Source organism: Taurulus bubalis (genome assembly GCF_910589615.1).
Source record: "Taurulus bubalis genome assembly, chromosome: 19".
In the NCBI taxonomy this organism is placed as follows: Eukaryota; Metazoa; Chordata; class Actinopteri; order Perciformes; family Cottidae; genus Taurulus; species Taurulus bubalis.
In genome coordinates, this window is record NC_136607.1 from 21,502,433 (window position 1) to 21,524,932 (window position 22,500).

A 22,500-nucleotide genomic window follows, 5' to 3' on the forward strand; every position below is an offset into this window, starting at 1 on the left:
ATGTAATACTTTGGAGTTTTTAACTTAGAATTCCATAAAATAAGCAGTTTGAAGACAATACAGTGAATTCTGGGAAATTGCAATTAATTATTTTCCACTGCTTGTGTTACATTTTACAGTAAATTAGTAAATTAGAAATGATTCTTTTATGATGGCTTTAATCCAAGTCCTCGTGTGCAGAGATCGTTTTCATAATAAAAGGATCAAAATGTTCAGTTTGTTTATGTGTGTGTTGGTTTAACAGAAAGAGGTTTATTTGTACTAAAATATCTGAAATAGTTAAAAATGAAAGAGTTCTTTAAATTGTTTGTTTTGAACGAACTGCTACGGAAGTTTGATTGAAATAGTTTTCTCTTCTGTGTTTACGACTTAAAAAAGGGTGAATTAAAATAAATAATTATTACAATTAAATGATTTAATTTCTCCATAAACACTAAGCAAAAGGTTCACTGCAGGTTATTCTGATTAAACTCACCAGGAGGAAAACATGAATGAGTTATATTTATAATAGTGCACAGCGGCCTCTAATGGCTGACATGAGTATTACAACAACACATCTTTTTATTTATTTTTTTCACAGATGGAAAAAACTTAAATAAATGAACCTGGCAAAACATTTAATGTAAAACAAAATATATTTATTTAATTAACTGTAATAATAACAGAGAAAAGTATTTCATACATTTTGAACACTTGGACCAGTTCATTTTCAAAACTCTTAATCAATTATAAAAATAAATTCTCGGTTGAGTTTCTGGGGATGTAGTTGAAGTCTGATTGTTTCATGGTTACAGCAGGTATTTATTGAAGTCTTGCTGGGCGGGGCTCGAGGAGCCGCCTCCCCTTTAACCACTGACCTGGGGTCAGATGTTATTCATAACTCCTGTGACGTTTTATCAACAAGAAGAGTCGGCTAATCTGACCGGAGCGCTCCGGTTAAAGGAATAGTTTGACTTTCATATTCACGTCTGTCTTTTAAAATATGACGCTAACACAGCAGCGAGTTAGCTTAGCTTAGCATGAAGACTGCAAACAGCTAGCACGGCTCTGTCCACATGTGACGTGTGTTTAATCTGCATAGAGACACGAAGGAATACTATGGAGCTTTATTTATGGGTCCAATGCACTTCACCTCTCTTTTAAATAACATTATAAGATATACCGTGTTAATCTGTGAGCTTTAGAGGCGCTTTCCCTTCAGACAGAGCCGGGCTAGCAGTTTCCATCCGTTTCCATTCTTTATGCTAAGCTAATGAGCCGTAGCTCCAAATTTCAGTATCGATCTTCTCTTCCAGCTCTCGAGGGAACAGGAAACCGGATAATGTTGAACTATTCCTTTAAGCCCTGACGATCGTCACGACGCTTCACCTAGACCCCGCCCCCTCTGACATCACTAATCCCAGCCAATGAGAGCGCTTCCCCCTCCGAGCTCTGACGGTCCGGTCGTTGCTCAAACGCTGCTCTCCGCCTCCCGCAGGCGGCACGTTTGTCTCTTTGCATCTCAACCCTCTCCCATCGCTCCCATCGCTCCCATCGCTCCCACCATGAATCATTAATGTGAGGCGTTGACATTAATGCGTGTTCATCATCTTCTCCACATTCGTTTGTTTTCTGTCCCGTTCATGTGTTGTTGTTGTTGTTGTTGTTCTCCCCGTTCTCTCGCTCACCCTCTTCTCTTCATCAGAGTTCCGTTCTCCGTCCCACGCCGGGAACCTGAACCGCTCGGCGTCTCTGAGCTGCACTGAGCGCGCTCCGGAAAACGTGTCTGTCGGCGGCAGCATCACTCAGCTCCCGGGAACGCCGTTCCAGTACATACCGGACTTCTGCGTGCGAGCGCTCACCGACCTGCAGTTTGTCAAGGTAAGCACCTGTACCTGTACCAGAACCAGAACAGTACCTGTACCAGAACCAGAACAGTACCTGTACCAGAACCAGTACCAGAACAGTACCTGTACCAGAACCATAACAGTACCTGTACCAGAACCTGTACCTGTACCAGAACCAGACCCATAACAGTACCTGTACCAGAACCTGTACCTGTACCAGAACCAGTACCGGTACCAGTCTGCTACTCTCTTCACTTAAAATATCAGTACCATTACGTCATTGTGCAGTAGAACGTCTCCTGTGACGTCATGAGATAGTTAAGCATCAGCGTTACTGTTTAACTACTTTATGTGTCAGGTAGTTCAGTCCAGTGGTTCCCAACATAAGGGGTCGGGCCCCTCCAAAGGGTCACCAGGTCAATCTGAGGGGTCGGGAGAAGATTAATGGAAGAGGCTATTTGAGCTACTGCTGGACCCGCTGGAGGGGAGAGGGCCACAGGAGAACCAGAACCAGAACCACTGAGAGGGTCAGAACTGCTGCTTTAATGAGAGGTTTTCTAAAGGGACCCTGGTGCTCAGAGACACTACCACTGTAGTCCACAGGGGGCGCCAGAACCAACACTACCACTGTAGTCCACAGGGGGCGCCAGAACCAACACTACCACTGTAGTCCACAGGGGGCGCCAGAACCAACACTACCACTGTAGTCCACAGGGGGCGCCAGAACCAATACTACCACTGTAGTCCACAGGGGGCGCCAGAACCAATACTACCACTGTAGTCCACAGGGGGCGCCAGAACCAACACTACATGAAAGCTCCTCGTAGAACTTTAAGGAAGACTTGACTCGTACAAAAGCATCGCAGTAGTCGAGTCTGGAGGTTGGCGGCTGTAGTGAGTCATGTTCTTGCTACGCGGTTTACGTGCTGGTCCGCCCTGGTCTGTCCTGGTCTGTCCTGGTCTGTACTGGTCCGTACTGGTCTATACTGGTCCGTCCTGGTCCGTCCTGGTTTGTCCTGGTCTGTCCTGGTCTGTACTGGTCCGTACTGGTCTGTCCTGGTCTGTCCTGGTCTGTACTGGTCCGTCCTGGTCCGTCCTGGTCCGTCCTGGTTTGTCCTGGTCTGTCCTGGTCTGTACTGGTCCGTACTGGTCCGCACTGGTCTGTACTGGTCTGTACTGATCCGTCCTGGTCTGTACTGATCCGTACTGGTCCGCACTGGTCCGTCCTGGTCTGTACTGGTCTGTACTGGTCTGTACTGATCCGTCCTGGTCTGTACTGATCCGTACTGGTCCGCACTGGTCCGTCCTGGTCTGTACTGGTCTGTACTGATCCGTCCTGGTCTGTACTGGTCCGTCCTGGTCTGTACTGGTCTGTACTGATCCGTCCTGGTCTGTACTGGTCCGTCCTGGTCTGTACTGATCCGTCCTGGTCTGTACTGGTTCGTACTGGTCTGTCCTGGTCTGTCCTGGTCTGTACTGGTCCGTCCTGGTCTGTACTGGTCTGTACTGGTCCGTCCTGGTCCGTACTGGTCCGCCCTGGTCCGTACTGGTCTGTACTGGTCCGTCCTGGTCCGTCCTGGTCCGTCCTGGTCTGTCCTGGTCTGTCCTGGTCCGTACTGGTCTGTACTGGTCTGTACTGGTCTGTACTGGTCCGTCCTGGCCCGTCCTGGTCCGTCCTGGTCTGTCCTGGTCTGTCCTGGTCTGTACTGGTCCGTCCTGGTCCGTACTGGTCTGTCCTGGTCCGTACTGGTCTGTACTGGTCCGTCCTGGTCCGTACTGGTCCGTCCTGGTCTGTCCTGGTCTGTACTGGTCCGTCCTGGTTTGTACTAGTCTGTACTGGTCCGTCCTGGTCTGTACTGGTCCGTACTGGTCTGTACTGGTCTGTACTGGTCCGTCCTGGTCTGTACTGGTCCGCCCTGGTCCGTACTGGTCTGTACTGGTCTGTCCTGGTCTGTACTGGTCCGTACTGGTCTGTACTGGTCCGCCCTGGTCTGTCCTGGTCTGTACTGGTCCGTACTGGTCTGTACTGGTCTGTACTGGTCCGCCCTGGTCTGTACTGGTCCGCCCTGGTCTGTACTGGTCCGTACTGGTCTGTCCTGGTCTGTACTGGTCCGCCCTGGTCTGTCCTGGTCTGTCCTGGTCTGTACTGGTCTGTACTGGTCCGCCCTGGTCTGTACTGGTCCGTCCTGGTCTGTACTGGTCCGCCCTGGTCTGTACTGGTCCGCCCTGGTCTGTACTGGTCTGTACTGGTCTGTCCTGGTCTGTCCTGGTCTGTACTGGTCTGTACTGGTCTGTACTGGTCCGCCCTGGTCTGTACTGGTCCGTCCTGGTCTGTACTGGTCCGCCCTGGTCTGTACTGGTCCGTACTGGTCTGTACTGGTCCGTACTGGTCCGCCCTGGTCTGTACTGGTCTGTACTGGTCTGTCCTGGTCTGTACTGGTCTGTACTGGTCCGTCCTGGTCTGTACTGGTCCGTACTGGTCTGTACTGGTCCGTACTGGTCTGTACTGGTCCGTACTGGTCTGTACTGGTCCGTCCTGGTCTGTACTGGTCCGCCCTGGTCTCACCGCTGGTGCTTTGTCGTCCTCAGATCACTCGTGCTCAGTACCATAACGGCCTCCTGGCGTCCCGGCTGGACAGCACTCCTCAGTCTCCAGAGGGCAGCCGCTCTCGTCTGGACACGTCCGTCTCTTTGCCCGCCGTGACGCCGCCGGGGATCCGCGCTCCGCCGCCGCTGGCCACGCCTCCTGCGAAGCGCCCGCTGTCTAACATTCAGCCGCCGCCGAGCGCCCGCTCCGCTCTCCCCCAATCCGCCTCGTCTTCCTCGTCCATCCGCAGACCGAGCCAGCCTCTGCCTCAGGCCACGCCCCCTCCGTTCTCCGTGAGCCCGACGGCGGGCGCCTTCAACCCGGCTCCGCCCTCCTCCGGCGCCTCGAAGCCCCAGCCGGCGCCGGCGTCTCCCGGGCCAGAGAACGGGCCGGGAGAGACCACCACGCTGCTCAGCGAGCCGCAGAACTGCGTGGGCGCGCGCCGACCCAGCCACGCCCACGCACACCCCATCCACACCATCAGCCACGCCCACACCGAGAGCACCATCTGACCTGGAGCCGTGCACTCGCTCACTCGCACTACTTCCTGTTTGCTCGTTGTCTCCTGAGGATCAGCACCTCGTGTATTTCGTGAACAGAGATGCTCTTTCCTCCGTCCCGCATGCCGCCCTCCTCGCGACACTGAAAAAAAAGAGTCCAGAATAGACTTCAAAGATGGCCGCCGGAACGCTAGTGAGACGTAGACGTTGTGGAGGTTCAGTTCACCGGGTTTACAAAAGTTTGTCCAGGTTGTTTTTTAATTATTTCTTTGTCACCTCAGTGGAAAAGTTACTGAACAGCGACGGGTTTGAACTGTGGATCATCGACAGACTCTCTCTCCGAAAGGGGTCTGAAAACCAAACAAAGATGGACGCCGTCGTTCAACATAATGAAGCCAACAAATACGTCCCAAAAAAGGTTTTATCCTGTTTAAAAAAAAAAGAAACGAAATAATATATTATTTATCTTTCAGAGGGAGAAATCTCAAAAGCTCTGCAGTTGTTTTTATTTATTTTGTGTGAACTGAACCTTTAAGTGTTAAAGGTGTTTCAGATCTGCAGAAACTCTTTTTCTTTCATATTAATATTATTATTATTACTAGAAGACGTGAAGGCGTCTTCAGGCCTACCTCTGACCAGGCAATATGTTTTAAATTATTTACTTTCTAAGAGTGAAGTTAGAATATTTATTTTCTGTTATATTAATTAATATATATATATATTTTCTGTTATATTATAGAGATTGTATTTATGTGTTGCCTTCGTTGGTTCTTGAACGTTCCAGCTGAGCTGCAGACTCCGGTTCCTCCTCTAGATCTTCACTGTGATGGAGCTCTCAGACCGCTAGTTTCTCTCTGGGCTTCTTATTTATTATTATTGTTATTATTATTATTGTTTAAACACTGGAATGTGGGTTCACTTTGACACGAAAGCAGTTGCATGCTCTCTGCACACGACTCTTATCACAAAGTATAACTGCAATATTATGGCCAGGGGAGGGGGATCATCTTCAGGGGAAAAGGCTCAACTTTTGGAATTGAAGTTGTAGATTTACAAGAAAAAACCTTTAATATTCTCAGAGATTGATAATTCACATTTGTGTTATTTAGTTTGTGTCAAGGAGCCACGTGGCTCGCTGTGTTTCAGGAACTAATCAAATTGTAGCTTCAAAGAAAAGTTCCACATTTTAGAAAACAATATTTTTCTTATGCACTTTCTTGCTAAATGAAAACAAGTTGATCCCACATTTAAATCTGTCCGTTCACCTGAGCGCCGCTCAGCAGATGTTTATTTAAAGATGATGTCCCTAAATGTTGACTACAGCGGGACGTTGTTAGCTTAGCATTAAAGACTGGACTCGAAGGCTCAACATTAAACATCTGCATACCAGGACGAGTGACCTCATCTTGAGGGAATCGCTGAAGAAGTCCGGCATCAAAACCCAAACTTCACTTCTTTGCACGGATCTAACAAACAAGTTCTTTCAGTTCAGCGACGCACATCTAAATATTGAATGGACAGATATGAGAGTGGAACATATCTCGGCTCAGCGGGAGAAGCGTGTCTTTAGCGTGTTTGTTAACCTTTGACCCCGCAGGTTAAGGATTGACTCGTGAATGTTGGAAACACTGAAAGCACAACGACGTTTAATGGACAACAAACATTCCGCTGCATGTCTTCACTTCGTGGTGTTTAACCCCTCGCTGCTCCCTGTGTGTGTGTGTGTGTGTGTGTGTGTGTGTGTGTGTGTGTGTGTGTGTGTGTGTGTGTGTGTGTGTGTGGATGGCTCTCAGAAACAATGTGAAGTAGCTTCTGCTGTGGAACGATGAAGCTGTTCAGAGAGGAGGAGATTAAAATGAAGACGAGTGTCGCAGCTCAGCTGTGATCTTCCTCTTCGTCTTCCTCAACGCAGCGACACTGAGACGAGTTGCAGTGACTGTGAAGATGCATTATTTTTGTTGATGATATAGTGATTTATTTAAAAAGAGAAGAGAAATGAACGTTGTATAAGCTAGCACTGGTTTAAAACACTTTAAACATGTCAGTCACGTAGCTTCTGAGCAAAAAGAATATTCCAAAGCATTTAAAGGTCATGTAAAGGTACAAAGGAGGTTTATTTTCTTACGACCCAGTTGCCGGGGAAAACAATTGTTTCCATTGAACGTTTTAGCAAACCACAGGATGCGTTTCTTAATTAACCAAAATACGTTTCACTTCAGCCGTCAGCTGGTGAAAACACACAACGCCGCTTTTTAAAGTCAAGATTACTTCTAGAGTTGTTTAACAATTTATGCAATTTATTTCTATATCAAAATCCAATCATCTTGTCTTCCCAAAAAACAAGTATGCATACATAAGATGGTCCCAACCAATAATACCAATAATCTGTAACATGGAGGCACAGCCAGTAAAGGAAGAAATACACTTCCTGTCTCTGAAGTGGGCGTGGTCATAACTGAAAATGGTTTGTGTTGAAATAATAATGCATCTACTTAATGTAATAACCAACAGGACTGAATGTCTCACGCAAGGTCATAATGCAACAATGTGACAATGTAACAAAGTAACATAATGCAAACTATGTAACATCATGCAACAACGTTACACTCTAACAATTTTGCAAAGTAAGATCATGCAACAATGTTCCGTTGACCAGTGTTTTGGGTAAACGGATGTTGTGTAGAACGTAACGGTGAAACGTCATGTAAAAAGCGTAAAGTAAACACGGGACATTAACGTCGGTCTCCTGGGTGAAAGTCGTGGGTTTGTTAATTGTTCTACTCGTTTTGATACCATGTGACTTTCATCACCGTATCCGCGGTTTGCAGAAACATACAATGGAAACGTTTATTGTTTGCTGGCGACTGGGCTGTTCCTAACCTGTGAGGTCAGCGTCTGCTTTCCAGACCTTTAGATGTTCCGTTCAGAGCTCAGTTCTCCTGAAGGAGCGACCGGCCGGAGAGAAGATCGGCACTCTGTGAAAAGCTGGAGAAACCTGCTCATTAGGTAGAAAGTAGAGCGGACATAGCCTTAAGAGAACGTAGACCTGCTGCTGGTGCAAAGGTCTCAAGTAGCAATGGGTCTGATGCTGGTTCCCAGTGAAGCCACTGGTTGGCTGTGTGACTACCAGTCTGCGTACTGGGAAATGTGCAAACAAGTGTTCTACTTATTAATGTTGTATTTATTGTAACCATTGTATTTATTGTGGGTGTTCTTTTGGGTCGTAGCCCCTGCCGGTGTGGTTCTGTGAAACGGGCTTCCAGCTTCTTATCGGGTCGTTTCCAGAACCCCCGTTGGTCCTGACTGTAAATACTCTGCACATGAGAGGAACGCTGAACAGAAGATAGCTCTATTTATAATGATGGGATGTTATTTAAAGTTTGATTTCCATTGTTCTGTTAGGCATTAAATAGCAATAAACATTGCACAGAGTTGACCTCAGATAATAACTTACTCCTCATATCTGTCTTCCATTTTATATTTTGTCGTTATCGACGCGATAACCAAAGCTTTTTGTTTTTGCTCAGCAGAAATAAATGTATTTCCGTGTCATCCTTCACCTTCAGCTTCCTGGATCTCCCTCCTTCTCCTCGTCTCCTCCCACACTTCCTTTGCTCTTTTCCTCATCTAGTTTGTCACTCATCTCCTCTCCTCTCCCAACGGTTAAAATATTGAAATTCCTGCAGCTTTGACTGCCGGTGTGAATCTGCTGTAAGCCGTTTTCATTGTTCAGGCCTTTGTGTGTCATGGGACGCTGGGAGCAGATCAGCAGCGCTGTGATGATGACCAAGGTTACATGTTTCAGTTCTCAGGCCAGAGAGTTTTTTCCACTCGTGTATCATTAACGAGTGGATTGTTTGACTAGTTTGGGGTTTTGTGCTGAAGCGCTCCACAACATGCTCTTTGTATGTTACATGATCTTTTTATTCTGGTCGGTTTGCAGAGCGACCGGCTCGTGTGCAGACGTGCTCTGAGATAAATAAAACATAATGTTAAGCATTGCAACAAAACTTTACATCCAGTTGGGTTATAAACTCTAAACAGTTATTTCCCTTCTCACCCCCCGGCTGCGTGAAGAAGAGACCGGTTTGGCATGTTTCATATTTAAACGAGGCTGTGACATGTTGGACTTTTTTATTTTGTTGCAATGCGAGTGAAGATGGAGTGTAACCTACAGCAATGTGTACATAATGTTTTATAAGTAGCCTCTGTACGGCGATGGAAGCAAATCTAAGAGGTTAATAATAAACCTGAGATATATTTCTCTACAGAACATCGGACTCTGATTACTTTGTCTTTGGATTCGTTCATTTCACACAAACTGATGAGACGTGTTTACAGGCGTGAGGGCGGGTCCTCCAGTCTGTTATCAAGAGGAAGCTGGTCATTATATTCATGCCATTACCCAGCATGCACTTCTTCTGCACAGATTCCAAAGTATAACTTTGAGTGCAAGACATTACAGACTGTATTGTGTTAAATGGCGGCTCACTTTAAAGGATGCATCCTCCTTTTTCTGTTCTTCTTAGAACAATACTCACACTTTCCTTAGCTCCCCGTCATGACCTCTGACCTCTGACCTCAACATGAAGGAAGTGTTCAGAGCTTCTTAGCTGTGTTTCCCTTCTTTATCCGAGTTTATCCCAAGAAGCATAACTTTGCAGCTCAGGAGTTGATGGTTTTACGTCTCTTGAGTGATCTGACAGAATTGGTCAAACTAGAGCATTTTATCAGCGGGTCAATAAGTATAATAATAATAATAATAATCTACGATACTAAGAACAAAATGCCAAGAAGAACAGAAAATAAATCATCCTGTTAAAGATAAGTAACTGTTATCTTGCCAGAGAAGCTTCCTTTATAAGTGTTCCTTCCAAGTAACTTAAATTCTCTTTGCTTCCATACTGAGGGAGATAAACAGATAGAAACATAAAGACAACATTTCATCCTGAAAGACTTGAATTGTTAAAGTCTTTTATTAGTTTTACTTATTGTAGGGTTGACTAATTCATTTTTATTGCACCTTTATGTCGCTTTACAGTCAAATACTTTCACATCTATAGATATATGCTTTTATATTACTTCTCATTGGACGTATATTCACTACATACTGGTGTATTTGATTTAATCTCTATATCTTAACTTCTGCACCACTTTGTGTCTATTATATCCTCATTTGTACGACTGCTTCTTTTGTAAATAAATAACTTAAAACGAAATTCTTAATGAGAACTGTTTAAGACTTTTACTGTGATTAAATGCATTAATTCGGGTCTAAAGGAGCGATGAATGACTTGTTTATATGAATAACAAAGAGCTCGTTTCCTCGTGTCTGATTGGCTCACAGTGAACACTGACGGCTATTCTTTGGTTTCCAGAAGAAAAGAAAACATTCAGAATCAAGCCCAACGGCACTTCCGCCTCTAACGAATAGAACCAAAATGGCCGCCACAGAGCCCAGTTGCCGCGTCCGTGTTTTGTTTGGCTGGCGCGGCCCCGCCCCCCCGGAGTCACATGACCCGCGCAGAGCCAGGCCGAGCCAATTCCAATATGGTTGCCAGCCTGGCAGGTCTACGGTTCCCGTGCATGATATTGTTGTTCTGCGGGATCGGGCACGGCGACTGCGGCCGGGAAGCGCCGCCGGTTCTGGGGCTGCGACTGGAGGACCCGGCGGGCCTGGTGTGCATGAAGGGCCGGATCCTCTCGGCGCCAGAGGGAGCCACGTTCAAGCTCCGTCTCTTCGGGACCCAGCCGAACGCGAGCTGGCCGTGGGTGGCGTTCGCGGGGGCAGCCGGCGGAGCCGCCGGCGCGGTGGGCGACGCGCCGGACCCGTGCGTAAAGGAGGCCGGCCGGCGCGCGTCCTCCTTCCAGGTGACGGGCGGCTTCACGCCGGACGAGGCGCACAGCGGGCTGATCGCGGTGGAGGTCCGGCGGCGGGGCAGCAGTGAGACCTACCACCACCTGTGCGTGCAGAGCGGCGGGGAATGGGCGTCTTTGGGCCCGGACCGGTTCCGGATCAACACGGACACGGGGCTGCCGTCGGACCACATCCCCCCGTGGGCTCTGGCGGCGCTGATCGTGGCGCTGCTGCCCGTGTGCGCGCTGCTGCGGGTCGTGAACCTCAGCCTGCTGTGGCTGGACCCCGTGGAGCTCTACGTGCTGCACAGCTGCGGCTCCGAGGAGGAGAAGCGGGCCGCCAAGCGCCTGGAGCCCATCCGGAGGAGGGGCAACTTCCTGGTGAGTCCTGGGGAGGCAGCAGCAGTAATAACAGTAATAATAATTATAATTCAAACTTCTCCAAGTACACAAAGACGCGTTACATTGGGGACAAGAGACAGACAAACGGAGCAAAACTGAAATGGAAAGACAAACAAAAAACAAACAAACAGAATATAGACTATATTCTGTTTGTACGTGATATTTATACTACCGAGTAGAAGTCCTGCTTTCAAAAGTAAAAGTACTTATGTTGAAGGATTTTTGTATTATTTTTTTTGTTTATATTATATAGCGGTTATTTATATTTTATTTGGAAATATGTTGTATATTTTATAATATTTTAGTGTCATTGTAGGTTTAAAAATATACATAATAAATAGCTCGATACAAGATTAAAGTTGTAAATATCCGAGAAAAAAAAAACAAGAATATTCTGAGATTAAAGTCGTAAAGTATTTTAAGTGACGGGAAAGCCAGTACTACAGTGTATAAATACTCAAAAGTAAAAGTACTATTTATGCATAATGTTTTTTTCTTTTCGTCATTACAATTATTGGTGCAGCTATTATTTAATTAGTAAATATGTTGTACTACATAAACATCTCAAAGTACAATACTTGAGTAAATGTACTTTCATTTGTACACTGCTTTAAAAACTCCTCATACTATACAATATATATATTTATACATATTTTGTATTAATCAGAATCTGTAAAGGAAGAAAGTAAATGAAGGTTTTAAATAAATGTAGTATTCATATTTCGTAGAAGACATAGTGAGGTACATGTACTACCAGGCATCAGCTGACATTACTCCAGTAAAGCAGTACAGAGTACCTCAAAGCAGTACAGAGTACCTCAAAGCAGTACAGAGTACCTCTGACGCGTCTCCCCTGCAGGCGTGCTCGTTGCTCTTCCTCTCCGCCGTCGGCCACTCGGTGCTCGGCGTGCTGCTCTACCGGGCGCTCGGCACCGTCGTCTCCGCCGTGTTCGCCAGCGGCTTCCTCATCTTCTTCGTGGCCGAGCTGGCGCCGCACATCCTGTGCTCCGGCTACGGCTTCCAGATGGCGCCGGGCCTCACCTGGCTGGCCCAGGTGTGCCTGGTGCTCACCTGCCCGCTGTCCTGCCCCCTGGGCCTGATCCTGGACCTGGGGCTGAGGAGGGACATCAGCACCTGCGGCATCAGGGAGCGCGCCATGGAGATGATCCGCACCAGCGTCAACGACCCGTACAGGTGAGGAGATCGCCTGTGAGCGTCGCCCAGGTGTTTGGGAGTCATGTGGTCTGACCCGCGTTTCTCGCCGCAGTGAGTTTGTGAAGGAGGAGTTCAGCCGCGGGATGCTGCGCACCAAGACGGTGGAGGACATCCTGACGCCGCTGAAGGACTGCTTCATGCTGCCCAGCTCCGTGGTGCTGGACTTCTCCACCATGTCCGAGATCATGCAGAGCGGCTACACCCGGGTGCCCATCTACGAGGAGGAGAGGTGGGCAGCGAACACACAACCGCGGCACGCTTGAGGTCACGTTTGAAACTGTTTCTATTGTCACATGCGTGTGCTGCAGACGCTGCTCTCTGCGCCATCTCCACTGAGCTTCATAAAGCCAAAGACACAAACCCCTCATCAGTTTCAGCTGAAGCCACTTGGGCCTCATCCCAGCACCTGTTCCCTGAGCCGCTCCTCCCCTCCCCCTCTGCAGCTGAGCCTAACCACGCCCCCCAGCCACCACGCTCACATAGAACGTTATAGTTCACATATGTGGTATTTTGATATATATCAGAGGTATCGGAGATTTTAACATCTTTATCATCATTTTAGGGTCATTGCAGGTTAACAGAAATATCTCAGGGAGTAGACAGAGAAAAAAAATCACAATTTACAAGATTAAAGTGTTTTAGAATAAACAGAATATTTTTTTAGAATAAAGTTTGAAATTTACAAGAAAAAAACAGATTTTTTTTAAAATCACAATTGTAAATTTACGTGGGAAAATACAGAATTATTTTTTGGATTAAAGTAGTAAATGAAGCGCTCCTAAAAAGGTTTTCTTTCTTCTGACTGCAGCAGAAACACAGAAGTTTAATGTTTAAACTTTTCTTAATGAAAGAAAGAAGCTGTTATTGTTTGAACCTTCTTTGCTCCTCAGATTTCACTCAGTGATGTTGGTTTAGTGATCTCTCTCTCTCACACACACACACACACACACACACACTCTCTCTCTCTCTCTAACGCGTGTGTGTGGCGCTGCAGGTCCAACATCGTGGAGATCCTGTACGTGAAGGACTTGGCTCTCGTGGACCCGGACGACTCCACCCCCATGACCACCATCACCAAGTTCTACAACCACCCGCTGCACTACGTGTTCAACGACACCAAGCTGGACGCCATGCTGGAGGAGTTCAAGAAAGGTGTGTGTGTGTGTCCATTTTATTTTGAGTATCTTTAGAGCTCGAAGCGTTAAAAAGCATCACATTCAGTCTTATAAGGTATAAACAGTCTGTTTTTTATACCTACAGTCCTGTCAGATCTTTCTGTCGCCCCACCCCTTCAAAATTAAAGCACCAGAAAGTATCTGTATCTTAACAGGGAGTTGAGGCTGAGGCTTGTTTTACCTTCCCTCTGTGTGACCTTCCCTCTGTGACCTTCCCTCTCACAGGCAACTCCCACATGGCCATCGTCCAGAAGGTGAACAACGAGGGGGAGGGGGATCCGTTCTACGAGGTTCTGGGTCTGGTCACTCTGGAGGACGTCATCGAGGAGATCATCAAGTCTGAGATCCTGGACGAGTCTGACGGCTACCGTACGTTTGTTTACTGTCAACCTGTTTATCAGCTCAGCCTCCGATCTCTGTCACAAGGCTTCCTCCTCCTGCAGTGGACCGGAAGGTGAAGCGACCTCTCGCTCCGCTGGAGATTCCTCTGGAGCCTCGCAGCGTCCCCGAGGAGTTCTCTCTCTTCAAGCCGCCGGAAGGAGAACCGAAGATCAGGACGTCGCCTCAGCTGCTGCTGGCCACTCACCGCTTCCTGTCCAGAGGTGAGCACCTGCACACGTATGTCCAGTGTGTTACCTGTGTGTTCAGTGTGTTACCTGTGTGTTACCTGTGTGTCCAGTGTGTTACCTGTGTGTTCAGTGTGTTACCTGTGTGTCCAGTGTGTTACCTGTGTGTTACCTGTGTGTTCAGTGTGTTACCTGTGTGTTCAGTGTGTTACCTGTGTGTTCAGTGTGTTACCTGTGTGTTCAGTGTGTTACCTGTGTGTTCAGTGTGTTACCTGTGTGTTACCTGTGTGTTCAGTGTGTTACCTGTGTGTTACCTGTGTGTTACCTGTGTGTTCAGTGTGTTACCTGTGTGTTCAGTGTGTTACCTGTGTGTCCAGTGTGTTACCTGTGTGTTCAGTGTGTTACCTGTGTGTTCAGTGTGTTACCTGTGTGTTCAGTGTGTTACCTGTGTGTTACCTGTGTGTTCAGTGTGTTACCTGTGTGTTACCTGTGTGTTACCTGTGTGTTCAGTGTGTTACCTGTGTGTTCAGTGTGTTACCTGTGTGTTACCTGTGTGTTCAGTGTGTTACCTGTGTGTTACCTGTGTGTTGCCTGTGTGTTCAGTGTGTTACCTGTGTGTTCAGTGTGTTACCTGTGTGTTACCTGTGTGTTCAGTGTGTTACCTGTGTGTTACCTGTGTGTTCAGTGTGTTACCTGTGTGTTACCTGTGTGTTCTGTGTGTTCAGTGTGTTACCTGTGTGTTACCTGTGTGTTGCCTGTGTGTTCAGTGTGTTACCTGTGTGTTCAGTGTGTTACCTGTGTGTTCAGTGTGTTACCTGTGTGTTACCTGTGTGTTCAGTGTGTTACCTGTGTGTTCAGTGTGTTACCTGTGTGTTACCTGTGTGTTCAGTGTGTTACCTGTGTGTTCAGTGTGTTACCTGTGTGTTCAGTGTGTTACCTGTGTGTTACCTGTGTGTTCAGTGTGTTACCTGTGTGTTCAGTGTGTTACCTGTGTGTTACCTGTGTGTTCAGTGTGTTACCTGTGTGTTCAGTGTGTTACCTGTGTGTTCAGTGTGTTACCTGTGTGTTCAGTGTGTTACCTGTGTGTTCAGTGTGTTACCTGTGTGTTACCTGTGTGTTCAGTGTGTTACCTGTGTGTTACCTGTGTGTTACCTGTGTGTTCAGTGTTTTACCTGTGTGTTCAGTGTGTTACCTGTGTGTTACCTGTGTGTTACCTGTGTGTTCAGTGTGTTACCTGTGTGTTCAGTGTGTTACCTGTGTGTTACCTGTGTGTTGCCTGTGTGTTCAGTGTGTTACCTGTGTGTTACCTGTGTGTTCAGTGTGTTACCTGTGTGTTCAGTGTGTTACCTGTGTGTTACCTGTGTGTTCAGTGTGTTACCTGTGTGTTCAGTGTGTTACCTGTGTGTTCAGTGTGTTACCTGTGTGTTACCTGTGTGTTCAGTGTGTTACCTGTGTGTTACCTGTGTGTTCAGTGTTTTACCTGTGTGTTCAGTGTGTTACCTGTGTGTTACCTGTGTGTTCAGTGTGTTACCTGTGTGTTCAGTGTGTTACCTGTGTGTTACCTGTGTGTTACCTGTGTGTTCAGTGTGTTACCTGTGTGTTCAGTGTGTTACCTGTGTGTTACCTGTGTGTTCAGTGTGTTACCTGTGTGTTACCTGTGTGTTCAGTGTGTTACCTGTGTGTTACCTGTGTGTTCAGTGTGTTACCTGTGTGTTCAGTGTGTTACCTGTGTGTTCAGTGTGTTACCTGTGTGTTACCTGTGTGTTACCTGTGTGTTCAGTGTTTTACCTGTGTGTTCAGTGTGTTACCTGTGTGTTACCTGTGTGTTCAGTGTGTTACCTGTGTGTTCAGTGTGTTACCTGTGTGTTACCTGTGTGTTGCCTGTGTGTTCAGTGTGTTACCTGTGTGTTCAGTGTGTTACCTGTGTGTTACCTGTGTGTTCAGTGTGTTACCTGTGTGTTCAGTGTGTTACCTGTGTGTTCAGTGTGTTACCTGTGTGTTCAGTGTGTTACCTGTGTGTTCAGTGTGTTACCTGTGTGTTACCTGTGTGTTCAGTGTGTTACCTGTGTGTTACCTGTGTGTTCAGTGTGTTACCTGTGTGTTACCTGTGTGTTCAGTGTGTTACCTGTGTGTTCAGTGTGTTACCTGTGTGTTCAGTGTGTTACCTGTGTGTTACCTGTGTGTTCAGTGTGTTACCTGTGTGTTACCTGTGTGTTACCTGTGTGTTCAGTGTTTTACCTGTGTGTTCAGTGTGTTACCTGTGTGTTACCTGTGTGTTACCTGTGTGTTCAGTGTGTTACCTGTGTGTTCAGTGTGTTACCTGTGTGTTACCTGTGTGTTGCCTGTGTGTTCAGTGTGTTACCTGTGTGTTCAGTGTGTTACCTGTGTGTTCAGTGTGTTACCTGTGTGTTACCTGTGTGTTACCTGTGTGTTCAGTGTGTTACCTGTGTGTTCAGTGTGTTACCTGTGTGTTACTTGTGTGTTCAGTGTGTTACCTGTGTGTTCAGTGTGTTACCTGTGTGTTCAGTGTGTTACCTGTGTGTTCAGTGTGTTACCTGTGTGTTACCTGTGTGTTCAGTGTGTTACCTGTGTGTTACCTGTGTGTTACCTGTGTGTTCAGTGTGTTACCTGTGTGTTCAGTGTGTTACCTGTGTGTTACCTGTGTGTTCAGTGTTTTACCTGTGTTTTACCTGTGTGTTACCTGTGTGTTCAGTGTGTTACCTGTGTGTTCAGTGTGTTACCTGTGTGTTCAGTGTGTTACCTGTGTGTTCAGTGTGTTACCTGTGTGTTACCTGTGTGTTCAGTGTGTTACCTGTGTGTTCAGTGTGTTACCTGTGTGTTCAGTGTGTTACCTGTGTGTTCAGTGTGTTACCAGTGTGTTACCTGTGTGTTCAGTGTGTTACCTGTGTGTTCAGTGTGTTACCTGTGTGTTACCTGTGTGTTCAGTGTGTTACCAGTGTGTTTCCTGTGTTGCCTGTGTGTTCAGTGTGTTTCCTGTGTGTTCAGTGTGTCACCTGTGTGTTCAGTGTGTTACCAGTGTTCAGTGTGTTACCAATGTGTTACCTGTGTGTTCAGTGTGTTACCTGTGTGTTCAGTGTGTTACCTGTGTGTTCAGTGTGTTACCAGTGTGTTACCTGTGTGTTCAGTGTGTTACCTGTGTGTTCAGTGTGTTACCTGTGTGTTACCTGTGTGTTCAGTGTGTTACCAGTGTGTTTCCTGTGTTGCCTGTGTGTTTCCTGTGTTGCCTGTGTGTTCAGTGTGTTTCCTGTGTGTTCAGTGTGTTACCTGTGTGTTCAGTGTGTCACCTGTGTGTTCAGTGTGTTACCTGTGTGTTCAGTGTGTTACCAATGTGTTACCTGTGTGTTCAGTGTGTTACCTGTGTGTTCAGTGTGTTACCTGTGTGTTCCAGTGTGTTCAGTGTGTTACCAGTGTGTTCAGTGTGTTACCAGTGTGTTCAGTGTGTTACCAGTGTGTTCAGTGTGTTACCTGTGTGTTCAGTGTGTTACCTGTGTGTTCAGTGTGTTACCTGTGTGTTCAGTGTGTTACCAGTGTGTTACCTGTGTGTTCAGTGTGTTACCTGTGTGTTCAGTGTGTTACCTGTGTGTTCAGTGTGTTACCAGTGTGTTTCCTGTGTTGCCTGTGTGTTTCCTGTGTTGCCTGTGTGTTTCCTGTGTTGCCAGTGTGTTCAGTGTGTTTCCTGTGTGTTCAGTGTGTTACCTGTGTGTTCAGTGTGTCACCTGTGTGTTCAGTGTGTTACCAGTGTTCAGTGTGTCACCTGTGTGTTCAGTGTGTCACCTGTGTGTTCAGTGTGTTACCAGTGTGTTCAGTGTGTTACCTGTGTTCAGTGTGTCACCTGTGTGTTCAGTGTGTTACCAGTGTGTTCAGTGTGTTACCTGTGTGTTCAGTGTGTCACCTGTGTTCAGTGTGTCACCTGTGTGTTCAGTGTGTCACCTGTGTGTTCAGTGTGTCACCTGTGTGTTCAGTGTGTTACCTGTGTGTTCAGTGTGTTACCTGTGTGTTCAGTGTGTTACCAGTGTGTTACCTGTGTGTTCAGTGTGTTACCAGTGTGTTACCAGTGTGTTACCAGTGTGTTCAGTGTGTCACCTGTGTGTTCAGTGTGTTACCAGTGTGTTCAGTGTGTCACCTGTGTGTTCAGTGTGTTACCTGTGTGTTACCTGTGTGTTCAGTGTGTCACCTGTGTGTTCAGTGTGTTCAGTGTGTTACCAGTGTGTCACCTGTGTGTTCAGTGTGTTACCAGTGTGTCACCTGTGTGTTCAGTGTGTCACCTGTGTGTTCAGTGTGTCACCTGTGTGTTCAGTACCGTTGAAACGGTTCTCATCTCCTGCTTCTGACGAGTGAAGTTAATGCAGAAGTGTCTCAAACCTGCATTCTCTCTCCTGACCACCAGTGGGCGACTCCTCTGGTTGTATAGAAGTCTATATAAACGACTCTACTTCTCTCTTGATGTATTCCCTCAGTAAATATACTAAATTTGAGTTTATGTCTCAATTTCCGACAGGATGTAATTATTTCTGTCACTTCCTGTTTAGTTTTTGAAACGGTCCACCTTAATCGCGCCTTCTTTGCCTTTTCCCTCAGAGGTGTCTCACTTCAGCCCGGGCCGCATGTCGGAGAAGGTTCTGTTCCACCTGCTCCGTCACCCCAGTGTCAACCAGGAAGTGCCCTTTGACCCCAACAACCGGCTGAGCCCGGCTCACTATCTCTACACGCGCAACCACCCGGTGGACTACTTCATCTTGCTGCTGCAGGTGCGTTCAAGTCGTCCTTAAAGGGACAGTAGCGCTGTTTTAAAAGGGTGGTCGTATGAGGTACTTCTACATGGTCAGTGTATTAATACAGTAGTAGTAGTAGTAAATCAATGTATTCTGACGGAGCTGAAGCTGTTAACGTGTTATCTACGTTCTCTTCAAAGACACCAGGCTCCATTGACAAAAACAGTCATTTTTTAAGAGCTACTTTAACGTTAATGCATATTTATGAAATAAAGTAATTTATAAAAGAGCTCTAAGCTTTATTTAAAGTGCAGGTTTATGTTGTTTGGCAAATTAATACACTTCTAGTTTACGGTTATATAATAATGACAGCGTAATATGGCTATTGTAGCTAAATTAAATTAAAACAATTTTATATATATATATATATATATATATATATATATAGATATTCTTTGAGATTTAAATGGTAAATTAATGAGACTTAATATTCTCTGAGATTCCATTTTTATATATTTACTCTTTCTTTTTTTTTAACCCACAATTGCCCTATTATCCTGTCTTATATATTGGCAGTGACTTACGTGAATTACTTTGGTACTAAAGAAAATGTTAAAAAGTTTTTAATCTTGTTTTATCACAAAACCTTCTTTAAAACGGAACCACACATAAATCACATTAAAACCACTTTCCTTTGTATAGCTCCATGTGTTGGTACGCTGTTATAACAACACTTTACTTTATGGCTTATTTATGATCCATTACTGTATAATAACCCCGTTGTCCCAAAGAACTGCAGCATGGGAAGACAAAGAAATAATACTCTTTATGTCTTTATTGAACCTTAACTGCGTGTTGTGTTCAGGGCCGCGTGGAGGTGGAGATCGGTAAAGAGGGGCTGAAGTTTGAAAACGGAGCGTTCACGTACTACGGCGTCGCCGCGCTAACGCTGCCCTCTTCAGGTGAGATCAGGAATTACACGTTTATGAATACGGTAATGTAAATCCTCCATTTAAAAAACAAAATTCTACATTTCCTTAGATTTCTTTTTTTTTATACGAAGCTATAGATATTTAGACAATTCACTTTATTTGGACGTCTAACCCACACAAATATTTATTGCTCATTTTATTAACTTGCTTTTTAAAAACTGAGCAGCTCTTTTCATTTTTTTAAACATAAATACTTTACATATTTGTTTTACAGTAAATTTCTTTTTTATGTTTAAGATTCTTGCAGTACTTGTTTTTTTTTTTTTCATTACAAATACCTTTTTGCTTTGATTGGGCAAAAAAAATCTATCAAGCTTTATTTATAAAGCAGTGGCAATCATAAGAAAAACGGAAATTTAATAAAAAAATAAAAATAATGAATATATTCATTTAAATCAGTAAAAATTAAGTATTTTATATATATTTGATTTAAATTCATATATTAATTTAATATTTTAAATATATATATTATCGAATAATATACTATAAAAATGTGGTTAAAGTTTTCTTTTTGAATAAATCCACTCTGTCTGCTCCAGTAAAAATGCAATTCATGTTTATTTCCACTATTGATTAATCATACTGTCTATATAAATAAATCCAATAATATTTAATTTACCATCGCATAAAACGGGAAGGCAGCAAATACTCCCATTCGCTCCCAAACTGTCGACTTATTCATTAATTTTCTTTATCGCCTCTAATTGATCATGATTTGTCCTTAAATTACATCGTCACTACAGCTTTAATGCCTAAAAAAGAAATAAAGAAATAATACATTATTATAATATTATTATTACATTATATTCTATATTAATACAGTTTCTGAGAGCCTTCCTCGTGCAGCTACATCATCATCGTTTACATAACTGATGTTCATACGAGTCGGCACATGCCTGCAAAAAAGGAGACGAAGAAGTTGCAGGATTGCAGATATTGTGCTGACTGTGTGTGTGTGTGTGTGTGTGTGTGTGTGTGTGTGCGCGCGCGCAGTGCACCAGTCTCCAGTGTCGACCCAGTGTCACTCTCCCAGGGATCCCTTTGAGTCAGCGGACGCCACGAGTCCGTCCAGCTACTGTCCCGACTACACCGTCCGAGCGCTCACCGACCTGCAGCTCATACGGGTATGTGTGTGTGTGTGTGTGTGTGTGTGTGTTTTCAGCTACACACTAGGTTTAGGAGATGTTACAGACCAAAGTTGTGGAGACATTTTAAATGAGCTGGACATCAGACGCCCTGAGTCATACTTTTACTTTAATTAAGGTTCATTCCCAGTGTGGTATTTGTACTTTTACTGAAGTAAAGAATACTTCGTCAACACTGATTGTTGTTACTCGGGGGACAAACACACACACACACACACACACACACACACACACACACACGCACACACGGAAACAAAACCAAAGAAATAATGCATGTAAAGCTACAAGGAGCTTTCATGTAGTGTTGGGTCTATGGTGCCCCCTGTGGACTAAAGAGGTAGTGTTGGTTCTGGTGCCCCCTGTGGACTAAAGAGGTAGTGTTGGTTCTGGCCCCCCCTGTGGACTAAAGAGGTAGTGTTGGTTCTGGTGCCCCCTGTGGACTAAAGAGGTAGTGTTGGTTCTGGCGCCCCCTGTGGACTAAAGAGGTAGTGTTGGTTCTGGCGCCCCCTGTGGACTAAAGAGGTAGTGTTGGTTCTGGCCCCCCCTGTGGACTAAAGAGGTAGTGTTGGTTCTGGTGCCCCCTGTGGACTAAAGAGGTAGTGTTGGTTCTGGCGCCCCCTGTGGACTAAAGAGGTAGTGTTGGTTCTGGCGCCCCCTGTGGACTAAAGAGGTAGTGTTGGTTCTGGCGCCCCCTGTGGACTAAAGAGGTAGTGTTGGTTCTGGTGTCCCCTGTGGACTAAAGAGGTAGTGTTGGTTCTGGCGCCCCCTGTGGACTACAGTGGTAGTGTTGGTTCTGGCGCCCCCTGTGGACTAAAGAGGTAGTGTTGGTTCTGGCGCCCCCTGTGGACTAAAGAGGTAGTGTTGGTTCTGGCGCCCCCTGTGGACTAAAGAGGTAGTGTTGGTTCTGGCGCCCCCTGTGGACTACAGTGGTAGTGTCTCTGAGTCCCTTTAGAAAACCTCATTAAAGCAGAAGGACTGACCGTCTGCTCATAATATGAACTCAGAATTGGTTTACAGAGTAATTAGAGACTTTAATAAACCGTTTAGTGTTTCTCTCTTCCCAGGTGACTCGTCTCCAGTACCTGAACGCTCTCATGGCGTCGCGGGTCGGTCAGAGTCCAGATCCTCCTGAGATCAAGATCCTTCCCAACAGTCAGACCAAGCTGCTGAACGACAGGAACTCACAACAAGGTAAGATCTCCTTTCAAACTGAATCTCTTCTGAATAAAAAGTCTGTCGTATTTTTCTCGCTGCACTTTCCTGTTTGCTTTCAGCTGGACGATATAATCATGTTTCTTCTTTCTCTGTTTTTCTTTTTCCCCTCTGCTTTCGTGTGCCTCCACGTCTCCTCCTCTTCCTCATTCATCCAGAGTTCCCTGTAAACTTTTCATTCTTTGATACAATTGAGAATTACTGAGTTAGTATTTATTTATTTTAGCATGAGGTGAAATGAAAATGCAGGCTGTCTGCGGCATGCCAGCACACACACACACACACACACAC

At 45.7% G+C, this 22,500-nt stretch overlaps 2 protein-coding genes across 2 annotated transcripts in view; both read left to right on the top strand.

The window, feature by feature from the left end:
- LOC306751858 (metal transporter CNNM4) overlaps positions 1 to 4,925 on the top strand; it is a gene marked incomplete at both ends in the record, with an annotated part of 16,618 nt that extends 11,693 nt beyond the window's left edge. Inside the window, 2 exon segments of the mRNA XM_079235508.1 lie at positions 1,685 to 1,860; positions 4,416 to 4,925. Of these exon segments, the coding sequence (XP_079091634.1) occupies positions 1,685 to 1,860; positions 4,416 to 4,925 (686 nt within the window).
- Positions 4,926 to 10,463: 5,538 nt separating this feature from the next.
- cnnm3 (cyclin and CBS domain divalent metal cation transport mediator 3) overlaps positions 10,464 to 22,500 on the top strand; it is a gene marked incomplete at both ends in the record, with an annotated part of 14,470 nt that continues 2,433 nt past the window's right edge. Inside the window, 10 exons of the mRNA XM_079234971.1 lie at positions 10,464 to 11,150; positions 12,031 to 12,365; positions 12,439 to 12,615; positions 13,381 to 13,538; positions 13,787 to 13,930; positions 14,005 to 14,163; positions 18,727 to 18,896; positions 19,726 to 19,822; positions 20,846 to 20,976; positions 22,062 to 22,188. Coding sequence (XP_079091097.1) covers positions 10,464 to 11,150; positions 12,031 to 12,365; positions 12,439 to 12,615; positions 13,381 to 13,538; positions 13,787 to 13,930; positions 14,005 to 14,163; positions 18,727 to 18,896; positions 19,726 to 19,822; positions 20,846 to 20,976; positions 22,062 to 22,188 — 2,185 coding nt within the window. The remainder of the gene's footprint in view (positions 11,151 to 12,030; positions 12,366 to 12,438; positions 12,616 to 13,380; positions 13,539 to 13,786; positions 13,931 to 14,004; positions 14,164 to 18,726; positions 18,897 to 19,725; positions 19,823 to 20,845; positions 20,977 to 22,061; positions 22,189 to 22,500) is intronic.